The sequence below is a fragment of the Podarcis tiliguerta genome, assembly GCF_965153285.1.
Source record: "Podarcis tiliguerta genome assembly, chromosome: 7".
Lineage (NCBI taxonomy): Eukaryota > Metazoa > Chordata > Lepidosauria > Squamata > Lacertidae > Podarcis > Podarcis tiliguerta.
This window is the reverse complement of record NC_139540.1, coordinates 47,716,555-47,729,105: the sequence shown is the minus strand read 5'-3', so window position 1 is coordinate 47,729,105 and position 12,551 is coordinate 47,716,555. Positions and strand designations below refer to the sequence as shown.

Sequence of the window (12,551 nt, the reverse complement as noted above, 5' to 3'; positions counted from 1 at the left end):
AAGCATTAGTCCCTTAATCAAAATCATACCTGAGAGGCTGCTTTCCAAACTGTCTTAAAATCAAATATCACCTCAACTGTGAGTTCACTACACCAGGGTAGACAGACTTAAGGCTTGCAAAATATACTGTATTTTTTTACTAAACCCCAAGATCTACTCAAAGCTGCCTAGTGCACGAGGCAGGCACATAAAATAATTTGGGGCCTAGGCATCCTGAATGGAGCTCACAATCTTTCACACAAAACTCTAATTTGGGTTACCCCAAGCTTTCTACATTTCAGCAGTATAATTTAGGGTGGCAGGGAGAGGTATCTGTTGCTATTATTCACACGCAATTGGGAATCAGAAGTCCATGCCAATCTACTGCTAAGCATGTTCAAGTAGATCTAGATCTAACTTCTGCCCACTGTGACACTAGATAGCCTTTGGCAAGTTTCTCTATCTCTCCTTTCCTTCCCCATTCCCCTCAAATTGGAGATAATAAAATTGGCATCTCTTTAAGGATGTCACAAGAATGAATAAAGTAGTGAATAGAGAAATAGTTGAGCATTCAGAGTATGTTATCATTACTATTATTATATGGATGCTTTTATTATTCATTATATGGCTACATGCATTTCATGTCACCAAACCTTGCTTAGTTGTGCCTAGCAAATCCTAATTCAGTCACCAGTTAGTTCCCAGTGGCTCGGTTCTTATAGTTGCATATTTAACACTGAAGCTTTGTTTGGTTTCTTCAAAAGAAGATTCTGCTCCCCCCCCCCCCCGAGTCTTTTGAAAAGCCTAAAAACCTAGGCAGAACATAACTAACACAGTGACCCCTGTCTCAAATGGCAAATGGCCAGAAACAATGGTTTCCCCAGGATGAATTGCTTCTTTCAGCTCTTTGCTGAATATAACAACCACTAATACAGCTGACTGTGTAGCAGGAGGAGAACCATACAGTCAACTTTGTCTGTTGGCCACTACTGATGCCTATAGTCTATGGTGGTCAATTTGTGCAGTTACAAGAACAGAAGAAAATATGTAATGAGATAAAGCTCCATAACTACTTTAAATACTCTGGATGTATAAATTAGCAGAATTTGCATATCATGAACATGCAGGTCTTAGAATCAGCTGTGAGTAGACAATACTATATATACCCCTACATTGTTTCTATCAAAATATGCAAGATTTTAGAAAGCAAATGAAAAATGCTGATGCAAGGGGTCAGAGTGAGCCTATTTAAAGGACCTAACTTAGTCAGGTTCATTAATTTCATTGGCTCTGCTCTGAGTAAAATTTAGTTGAATACCAGCCAAAGACATAATCATGAAAATTAAAAGTCAATTAAATTCTTGGTTTCTTTTTTTAGTTATTTTTGTTTCACATTTCCAAAACTATTTATGACAGCTGAAAGTTTGTTTTCAGATCCACACCAAAGAATTAGGACCGCCATGTAAGAGAATTGTAGCTTCTCAGTTTTACTTACATTTATGTTATAACTAAAATATGAATGCAATAAACAAAATTAAATTAAATTAAATAGAACTGAGAAACATCAGTTCTCAGCACATTTTGAAGAAATAACCTTTCATATTTAAAGGCATTAGGTGGCTCCATAAGATGATGGATTTCTGAAATTATGAACTTAAAACAAGGAATAATGCCTTGAATTGTTTCCAAAGTGCAGGAAAAAAAGAGAAGGTTACCAAGATGTGGGGAGTGTTAGGAAGGAAGAGAAATATCTAGCAATGTAAGAAGCCAGATAGTACTCCCTGGTTTTTTTAGGGGCCAAATAATGCTGCAAGAGTCCACATGGTTGCAGAAAGAAGTAAAGGGCTTCCTTGGTAGCCTCCAAATGTGTACTGCCTGTTCACCTATTTACTCTTATCTTTGAGTATGCATGCTTGGAAACCCTAATGGAACTGCATCTCGCACTGTCGTACAGCTTTCATTTAGAACAGGGGTCAGCAGCCTAAGGCCCATGGGCCAGAAGCGGCCCGTGAAGGTCGTTTGACCGGCCCAAGGGCTGCCCCCCAACCGAGCTGCCCACTCGCATTTTGCGCTAAACCGGTGCAGCGCGGGGACTCACTTCCATGGCTCCGGAAATCGCGCATGCGCAGACGACAGAAATTACGGGGGCATGCGCTCTGGCCCACGGAGGGATCTCCATGGGACCGATCCGGTGCAGGCAAGATAAACCTTGCTGACCCCTGATTTAGAGCATTGTTAGGATGTTTTTTCATAAGCTCGGAACAGCTTACAAAGCAGATTACATGCCATCATCAGGGTAAAATAGTGGTTAAGAGCGGTGGACTCGTAATCTGGTGAACCGGGTTCGATTCCCTGCTCCTCCACATGCAGCTGCTGGGTGACCTTGGGCCAGTCACACTTCTCTGAAGTCTCTCAGCCCCACTCACCTCACAGAGTGTTTGTTGGGGGGAGGAAGGGAAAGGAGAATGTTAGCCGCTTTGAGACTCCTTAAAGGGAGTGAAAGGCGGGATATCAAATCCAAACTCTTCTTCTTCTTCTTCTAAAACCAGAGTCTGCGTATTCCCAAAGTTTATCTAACATATTTATTCCATTCTTAACCAGAAGTGTGTTGTAATTCTTTCTGAAACCATTTAAAGACTTTACACCTTAGCAGCAAGATCATTCCATAGCAACAGGGCATTTCTGTAAAGGCTCTGCTTCCATCAGTGGAGGTTCTCAACTGCTGTGTTAATGGAATATGAAGCAGGGTGTGGGGGAAGTACTACTACACCACTGAAATGTTTGTGTAATGGGTGTAGAACAAGTTTTTGACCTGCTTGCCCCCTTCCTTACATGCACAGCACAAGTGGAGGTGCTCTCTGCTGCCCTTCGAGCCTCAAGCCTGGACCCCCAGGAGGAAACGACAGCAGGCATTGGCAAGTCAGTGGATTCTCAGAATGAGCTGAGCATCAAAGATCACCTGAGCTTTACATCCATTCAGGATGACCCAGTGCCTTTAATCAATGATACTGCTGAGGTAAATATTTGGCTGCTATGAATTTTATCACTTGAGCACCTGTCAGTTAATGTCAGAAAACAAGTAACTTCATTTTCATATGCTTTGGATTTACTTTTGAGTAAATATGCATTGGATAGTGCTGCAGAGTATGCCTGCATTGTAAGTTGTTGTTTTTAACTTTCCACCACAGGACATTGTAGAATCTGCTCTGCGTTATATTCATAATGATTCCGACTTTAGCACTAATAGTAGTTTCAGCCCTGAAGAAGAAAAAAAATCTAAAATTCAGGTATTTTTAAAGAGTTTTCTCCTTGTACAACTTAAAAGTAATTTTACATGTAATATATGATCCGACACCTGTAAGTATAATTTTTACTTTGCTTAAATTGTGCACTGTAAGTTTCTCCCTCTTTTTTAAAGAATTCTGAACTTCGAAATTTAAAATTGAAACCTGAGCCTCCTCACTCAGACTACTGTTGTCCCCTTGAGAGCATCATCAGTTGCAAATCTGACCTGTACATGCAGTCGGCAAGAATTTCTATTACAGTAACTGCACACCGGTCTAGTGAGTGTGTGAGAGAGATGGCTTGTACTATGTACAAGCTTTTCTGTTTCCCTTTTGCCTTAATGGCTTCAGGCACCTGTAAGCAAAACAGAAACATCATAGCCCATATAGTCAGCAAGGTGGTAGCTAATCCCGTTGCCCTGAGTCACCGTTTCCCTTGTACTCTGTACTCTCAGGACCTAGGGCACATGTGGCAGCCTTGACTCATGGGGGCTGCACATGACTCCCATCCTCATTTTGTGGTTTCTCCCTCAACTGTCATCAGCAGGCGTCCTATTGGACTGCAGGAGAGGGAGGGAGATGGGACTGCAGGGCCCCTCCATCAGCTCTGTTGAAAGGTGAGCAACTTCGCTCCTGCTCTCCTTAAAAAGTTCCCATTTATACTTGTAACAAGTTGGTTATTAGAAGAATAATGTAACCTAAGAAATAGTACTTGAATTTTCTTTTTCATTCTCTTTCCCTGCAGTCTTAACATTTTTAATTAATTATTTTTTATGGCGATGTAGTTTTTTCAGAACATACGCTTAAATTCATATGCTTTGTGTTTTAGGACATTGTACCTCAGGCCTTGCTGGACCAGTATTTATCCATGACTGATCCCTCTCGAGCTCAGACTGTTGATACAGAGATTGCAAAGCACTGTGCCTACAGCCTTCCAGGTGTGGCACTTACCTTAGGTAGACAGAACTGGCACTGTCTGAAAGATACTTATGAGACGTTAGCCTCTGACATGCAGGTAATGTTATAGCTCTTTATAAGACCTGAAAGTACTTAGCTACAATGTGCAATTTGAAATTGTATGCTTTGGCTTCTCTAGTCTTCCAGAAACGAGTCAGAAGTTCTTAATGTAATGGGAAAGCAGAAATGTTGGGCCGCTTCTCATTACTATAGTATTCTTGATGTTTTTCCTGAGAATAGGGATATCTGAGGGGAAGGGTGGTAACTACTTGTGTCCTGGAAGGAGAATTTGCACATGTCTTTATCATATTTTTCTTTCCAGGGGAGGAATCCTATACATAGTAGGCTAGTGTAAAGCAAACCAGTGTAAATTAAGCTGGCATAAAATTACTCCAGATCCAAACTCCATTCAGCAGCAAGGCTGTTGCTGGCCAAGTCAGCTTAAGGCTGACAAAGGGAAAGTAAGCCTTTAAAATAGTATTTGAGTTACACCATCCTGTTTACTGGCTTAATTTACACCGGGTTGCCAGATTACATGACCAAGATGATCAGGCTTAGGATCCAGCCCCTGTCACACCCCTTTTCCAGGGCTTATGCTGGTTTAAGATCTACTAGGCTTGGCTCAGCGAACTGGGCTCCATCTGGGCTAGAATGGGGAATACAATCTGGCAGATCTCTGGCTGAGGTTAAGAGGAAGGAGTTAAGCAGTGTAGCCTGGCTGTACTGGGAACCTCCCAGTTCAGCCAGAGATCTGAATCCTAACCTACTCATTCCGACAGATCTTGCTGTAAGATTGCTCTGTAAACCATAAGTAACCTGTTGGATTTCTTTTCTCCATTTACACTGATCAACTAATAGATTTGCTGTAGGAACAGCTTGCTCTAATATAATTTCTGAAACCCCCCCAGCATTTTTCCTTTTTGAATTCAGTGCAATGAATCTGCTAAACTCATAAAATAATTCAAAGGAAGGATTAGAAAAGAACTTTGCTCTGTGCCAACATTTATCCCAAGAGTTTGCGATAGCATTCATACAAGGCCAGAGTTTACCAGCTGTATGGGAGTAATCTTATTATGTCTAAAATTCCAGGCAAATAGAATTATGAGCACAATTGTGTGTTGTTTCGCAGTGGTGAAGAGAGCCTAGGATTGTGCTTCAGACACCTATGCAAGGGATGCCTGATCCTTTGGCTGTGGTGTTAGAATTTTGAAAAGGTTCCTCCTCTGCTGGGTTTGCAGGAACACAAAAGGTCTTCTGGGGAACTGGTAGAGGAAGTTAGGACATCTTTTGTTTTCTCCTGCCCCCCCAAAAGTTATAATAAGGGACTGAATGGAATGAGAACATGCTTAACATATTTTTTGTTTAGGAAAGCTGATCCAAATAATTTCTATTTTGTATAAACTGCTTAGAGCTGTGGTTTTTTTGATTAAGTGGTATATAAATCTCTATATATTATCACTCAAATAAAAAGTTCGTCTCCAGCCCCTTTCTCAGCAGTAAATAGTAACTGCATTAATATGTTAACTGATTGTAAGTTAACTGATTAATTGTAACATGGTAGCAGAACCAGATATGAGAGATGCTTGGCTTTTTGCTGAAAACAGCCCCACATCTCCTCTGTTTCCAGTAATATCCAATAAATAAAAATGCATAATGTGATTTAATTGCATTGAAAATTTTGTTAGGCCAGGGTAGACTTGCCAATGCACCATGATGTCCAACATGGGTTTTATGTTACTAGACTTCACCAGAGGAAAGAAGAGATGCATGGAAGCAACCAGGTCTCCTTTTTGTCTTGTTCCAGCCTTCAAATCAAGCTGTACTCTTGGCTGTGCAACAAATCTAACCCTAACATTGAATAAGTTGTATGATTTGCTAACAAGTTGGCCTTGTGCATTGTTTTCTCTTAGTGGAAAGTTCGAAGAACGTTGGCATTTTCTATACATGAACTTGCAGTCATTCTTGGAGACCAGCTTACAGCTGGTGATCTGGTTCCAGTCTTCAATGGCTTCTTAAAGGACCTTGATGAAGTCAGAATTGGTGTGCTTAAGCATCTGCATGATTTTCTGAAGGTACATACTCCTTTTATGCATACAAAATAATCATCCCTTTTCCTCCTCCCTGTATGCATACTTCTGTGGTGACAGGTAATTAAATTTATAAACTTTTAGTATTTAGTAAAACTTGATGGATATCATGTGATGAAACCGAAGATGTGTTTAATTTCTGCCATCATTCACATTGTATATTGCATTACTGTCTTGTTCCAGGATATTTCATAGAAATTCTGGAATAGCCTCATTTTTTGATAGACTATATTCAACTATAATTTGATAAACTACAATCAGCTATAATTTGTATGGTTCTGAAAACATTCATCTTTATTTTTCCAGCTTCTTCACCCTGATAAAAGGCGGGAATATCTGTACCAGCTTCAGGAATTCTTAGTCACCGATAACAGCAGGAACTGGCGTTTCCGAGCAGAACTTGCTGAGTAAGTTTTAGTAGTAAACTATGCTGTCTAAATGCTAGACCTGATTATTATTAATATAGAATTACAATACCACTTCTGTTTGGGCACAGTTTAGGTTCTGAGAAGACCCACTAGTGGAAAGACCCACTAGCTGTTTGTTTTTTATTCCACTTGCCAGATGAGAGGCTGAAACTTAGGGTCTATGTATAGTTAAGTAAAAAGTAATTTTTTGTGTGTTCAGTGGGACTTAGTCCCAAGAAAATTCAACTCATTGGAATTTATTGCTGAGTAAGGATGCTTGGAATTGTAGTGTGTGGATCTTTTAGATCTAAGAAAGAGCAGAACCAAACCTCTCCACCCTATCAGCAGCACAAGGGCATGCTCCATTTCAGCTCCAGAAAGAGGCTGCTGAGGTGCCTTATAATGAATGAACACTCCAGCAGCAATTGGTGGCCATTAGAGCAGGTGGTAAGATACCGGGAGTTCCTCCTGCACTGTAGCTTTTCTTCAGAGAGACTACTCAATCAGGCTGGAACCCACATCTCTGCTCTTCTATGCCAGTGTGGTGTGTAGAGCCAGTGTGGTGTAGTGGTTAAGAGCAGTGGACTCGTAATCTGGTGAACTGGGTTCGATTCCCCGCTCCTCCATGTGCAGCTGCTGGGTGACCTTGGGCTAGTCACAGTTCTCTCTGAAGTGTCTCAGCCTCACTCCCCTCACAGTGTGGTGTTGTAGGGGAGGAGGGGAAGAGAGATTAGTCGCTTTCAGACTCCTTAGGGTAGTGATAAAGCGGGGTCTTCTTCCTCTTCTTCTTCTTCTTCTTCTTGGAATATTCACCTTTGCTTGCAGCACATCGCTTCATTTTCATGATTGGTTAGCAATTTTAAGTCCTTTGTTTATTTTATTTTTGTAGGCAGCTGATCTTGCTTCTAGATCTGTATAGTGCCAGAGACATATACGATTACCTACGACCTATTGCTCTCAGTCTTTGTGCAGACAAGGTTTCCTCTGTTCGTTGGATTTCCTTCAAACTGGTATGAACTATAATGTAAACGTTAAAAATGCAATTTGACTTAGTAACCATTTTAGCAGGTAATCCATGTATTGGGTTCTTTGCGTATTTTCTAGGTTAGTGAAATGGTAAAGAAGCTGTATAGTGCTCCACCGCCAACATTTGTGGTCGATCTCATGAATGAACTGGTTGAAACGTTCTGCAGGTGCCAAAAGTGGTCTGGCAGGCAAACGTTCGCCTTTATTTGCCAGGTAAGAGATTCATGAATTTTTCTTATTTTCTTGACATGTAAGCCACTGCTACAAAGTTACAAGTTTTTCCACTTTTAAACACTGAATTATTTCTGGATTCCAGAGTTTGATCATGGGTACAATAGGAAGTTAGTAAGAGTAGCTAACTGGATAGTATTTGTGAACTCCGCTCCTTACAAAAAGATAAAGAGCTTTTGGAGGTTGAGCCTAATGATGGTTATCATTCTCTTGTCCTAATTTAATGTGTGTTATCCAAAAATATGCCTCCTTGAAGCTTTCCATGTGGATGGCTAGCTGTGTGTATCAGTGGAGAAGGGGGATGGGTGGGGAGCAGCCCCAAATCCAAGAAAGCAAAAAAAAGAGAGCTTCAAAATGACCCTTATAGAATATATTTTATTGCCATTTTAGAGGCTTTGCTCCTGCTTTTCTGGGAAGTCTAAAACAGTTACGTTATCTTCTTTTCAGACTATCATAGAAGATGACTGCCTACCAATGGAACAGTTTGCTGAGCATCTATTGCCCCATTTACTGCTCTTGGCCTCAGATAGAGTTCCAAACGTTCGAGTCCTACTTGCAAAAACATTAAGGCAAACGCTTCTAGAGAAAGGTTTGTGGACTCAAGTACTCTTGCTGCATTTCCTGCTCTGTAGAAATCACACATTTCCTGTGTGCATCCTTACAGTGTAGTATTAGCTAGTAAATGTACTCCCATGCCATTGTTTTTTCCTCAAGCACATCTTTTGTTCTGGACTGGTTCCTGATGTTTGAAATACTTGTAACAAGGGATGAAAAAAAGTTAACATCTAGGAGGTTGTGGGAATTTCCTAGGTACCAGACTGGAAGCAGAAATGGAAATTCTAACACAGGAAGCCTCCAAGAAAGGTTCCTCCTCACATGGAAAAACTCTTTAAGTTCTGTGCATCTTCCAGAGCAGGAGTGGCTAACTTTTTTGGCCTAAGAGTTGCATTCAGCCTTGGCCAGTACTTCAGGGTCTACATTAGCTGAGAATGGGGGTATGGCCGCCTCTCTCCATGATTTGCATTCCTATCAGGGTGCTGGGCTTTGTTCACTTCAGCACAGTCTCTATTCTCCCCTTCCTTTTTGCCACTGACACCAAAACTGATGCAATCCTAGAGGACCAGAAAAGTTGCTGGGGCAGGTCAGGTCAGCTGCCCATAGAGGAATCATATCCAATTGGCAGGAGTTTTCACTTGAGACATGGCTGAAAAACGTAAAGAGGTGCTGGTAGTATTATTTATTCTGCTTGCATTCTACACCTTTGCAGCCATTTATGCACCATAGTTAAAATGTATAAAAACTACAAAACCAAAACAACAGCACGAGACAACAAACACATGGGTAACACTGCTAGGTCCAGGGTGTTGAAGCTTGGGTGAAGAAGTATGCCGTTAGCAGCACAGGGGACAACTGCCATTCCCCAGGGAAAGAATTCCACCATTGGGGCATTGCCCTGTGTTGTGCCACATTATCAAGGACTATGCCCATTGGTGGGATCAAGAGCAGGGTCTCCCCTCCTGATCTCAAAACAAAGGTCAGTAGGTAAGGGACAGGCATTCCTTTAAGTACTTGGGTCCTAAGCTGTACCCAGTAGGTCACAGGCATCCAGAACAGTGCTTTAAGGATCAGTGACTTTCCCCTGCTCAACCTTATGCAGCACAGATGATTTCTCAGTGAATGTTGATTATAACTAACACCTTAAAATTGAGCCAGAAGAATGTGGGAGCCTGTGCTGTATACTTTCTGCAACCCAGTCATGATAAGCATGGTCCTTTGTTTGTTTGTTTATGCCAAATTATAATATATATAAATGATTTAAAATGTTAGTCTTTGTATGCATTTTGTATAAATGTTCTGTACTGGCAGCAAAAAAAATAGCATTGACTTTGCATCCTAATTTGGGGTTTTATAAGAAGCATATCTTTTGTGATGCTACCTTTTCCTTTATAAAAAAAGATTCTCTTGCTTTTTCTCCATACAGAATATTTTTTAACATGTGTCAGTGCTCACCAAGAAGCAGTGGAGCAGACAATTGTGGCCCTCCAAATGGATAATGATAATGACGTAAAATACTTTGCAAGCATCCACCCTGCCAGTACCAAAATTGCAGATGATGCCATGAGCACAGCCTCTTCAACTTACTAAAAGTAGCCCCTGAATGTTGCTATAATTTTAATTAAAAAACAAACCAAAAACATTACAAAATCGCAGGGCAATCCTCAAGTGCTCCTAAAATGGATGACTGAAACCTCTTTTTTTCCCATGGAGGAAGGAATTTCTTGCCAGACTTTTAACTTCAGTTGGATGTTATCTAAACCTGAGACCAAGGATTTTAAGAGTCAAGGAAAAATAAAAATAAACATTACCTGTTGAATCTTGACTTTAGAACAACTTTGCTCAGAGGATTGTATTTGCCACCAGAGCCTTAAATCTTCTGTCTTCCTGAATATGTGAAACTTGAATTGGCTGAGCATTTTCAGTGTAGAAGGGATGTGATTTCCAGAGACCGGCATTTGTTTTCTCCTGAGGAGTTAATGTAACAAGCTTTCCCCCTCTTAGGAACCGATAGCTGAAATTCTCATACCCTATAAAGGCAGATTTGTACCAAGAAGCAAGAGACACCTCCAGTATTAGCTATTAAAAGTTTTTATCCTTGAAAAGACTTAATTTGTATGCAGCTGGGCACCTCCTTTTAAGTGTGAATAGTTTTGATGTGTGTAAAAGAGGGAAAAGTAGAGATTTGGTGTTTGTTTTCTCCCCTTAAGGGCTCAGTGCTAACACTAACAAGAATTTGATTGTAAACCTTTAAACACAGCATATTGCTGTACTCATTAGCAGAAAACTCCACTGAGTACCTGTGTCCTAATGTGTTTTTCATGCTGGTCATGACCTGAAGGAAACCTGTTAGCACATGTACTTCACATCAGGTATTTTTAACTAGATCATGATCGGCTCTTCATATACTGTACATATCTGTGACCACTCTTGGGAGGGCTGCAGTCTTTAATCATGCTATTTCAAACTGTTGTGATAAAATGTTCTCTCCTTGTCCAAATAAAAAGAAAATTTATTAATAAGAGTGAATGAAATCTCCTTCTCTTAATACCGTATAAAAGCTTGCAAATAGGGAATGCTTTTATCAAGTCTCTCCTTTTCCTGTTCTGATGGTGGTATGTGGGTCTAAAATTGTGTGTTTAATTTCTCATGGCGATAGTGTGTGTGTGTGTGTGTGTTGTTACCCAAGGACAGGTGGGCGTCCTACTCTGAAGAAATGTGTGTAACTGGTATTGTGTATGTATGTCCCCAGGCTGAAAGCTTGGTTCAAGAGTCATAATGGAGGGGACAGGGGACTGACAAATGCTGCACATGTTCATGGTGGCTAGTTATCGATGGGCAAAGTGGCTGTTAAAATCATGGGGTTAGAAATGCATAACAAATGCTGGTTCTGCCTTATTTCTTTTCATATAGTAGTAGTAGCAGCTCCCTACTACGATATACTATGTTTAGTGATATTGGTTCTTTCACATATACATGTGTCTGTCTATGTATACATGAATTTATATGCATACGCTACTACCTCAACTTGTGATGTTCAGATAAAACCATGGTGTTAGTTATTTGGAAGCTCTGAGAAGCTGCCCTTTCAAAGAAATGTGTTGAACTTGTTTGAACTAAAACATACTTTGTAAATCCGTAGAGACCAAGTATTCATGGCCAGATCCTGGCCTGATAACCAGTATTAGAAAACTAGGCTGCCTGAAAGTAGTATGGCACACTAAGGCTCTGATGGAGTAGGAAGGCTGGGTTGTAACCATGTGGCATGGGGTGTTCCAGTTCAGACAGCATCCTAAATCTCATGCAGTCTCCTGGAGAATGTTCACAGTGAGCCATGATGCTGCCCCTACCACCTTCCTTTGACTTGTTTTTGTATTGTTTTTTCAGTGTGTCTAATGCTGGTATGTTTCTGTATTGAAGTGCTCTTTTTATCTTTTTTAGAACTATAGGCTCCTTTATTCCTTGAGCTACATTTTGGGTTTTTTTAAAAATGGTTGTATTCATGCCCTGCTTTTTACAGTTTCAGTGGTTTCTCATCCAAGGGTCTATAGCAGCATCTGACCACTTGGTGCACCCCATATTGTCTATTAGAAAGCACCACAATCTGGAAAAAAGCATACCCATTTCTGAGTTCATGCAGCCTTTTAAGAAAATGTTTAAACCTGCACTTGCTTTCATAAAAGTGTTAGAATAAATGTACAGTGATTAATTCAACCAGTTCTTCATATTCATGTGGTTGACTAATCTTTTTCTTTCAGCTTGTTCTTTCCCATCACCTGCCGTCTAGTGGAAAAACATACTCGTTTTGATCATAACATGTCAAACTTGCCAGATTTTTTTTGTACTGTGTTACCACACAGACAGCTGCTTAATATTTACTTTAGCTATCATGAAGCAGCAACAATGCTGACTGCAAATTAACGGTGCAAATGTATGCACATCTATTCAAAAGCAAGCCTTATTGAATTTGCTCCCATCTCAAGAGACTGCAAATGCTGTCTGTGGGTGTTCCCAGTTGCAGAGTC

At 40.5% G+C, this 12,551-nt stretch overlaps 1 protein-coding gene across 11 annotated transcripts in view; it reads left to right on the top strand.

Annotated features, from left to right (window-relative positions):
• Nucleotides 1-11,048, top strand: part of PPP4R1 (protein phosphatase 4 regulatory subunit 1) — a 39,595-nt gene extending 28,547 nt beyond the window's left edge. For all 11 annotated transcript variants that reach the window (XM_083450110.1, XM_083450115.1, XM_083450111.1 and 8 more), the window contains 9 exons: nucleotides 2,820-2,995; nucleotides 3,168-3,266; nucleotides 4,093-4,278; nucleotides 6,131-6,292; nucleotides 6,614-6,714; nucleotides 7,604-7,724; nucleotides 7,819-7,953; nucleotides 8,419-8,560; nucleotides 9,953-11,048. In XM_083450110.1, coding sequence (XP_083306236.1) covers nucleotides 2,820-2,995; nucleotides 3,168-3,266; nucleotides 4,093-4,278; nucleotides 6,131-6,292; nucleotides 6,614-6,714; nucleotides 7,604-7,724; nucleotides 7,819-7,953; nucleotides 8,419-8,560; nucleotides 9,953-10,116 — 1,286 coding nt within the window. In that variant the 3' untranslated portion in view covers nucleotides 10,117-11,048. The remainder of the gene's footprint in view (nucleotides 1-2,819; nucleotides 2,996-3,167; nucleotides 3,267-4,092; nucleotides 4,279-6,130; nucleotides 6,293-6,613; nucleotides 6,715-7,603; nucleotides 7,725-7,818; nucleotides 7,954-8,418; nucleotides 8,561-9,952) is intronic.
• The last annotated feature ends 1,503 nt before the right edge of the window (nucleotides 11,049-12,551 follow it).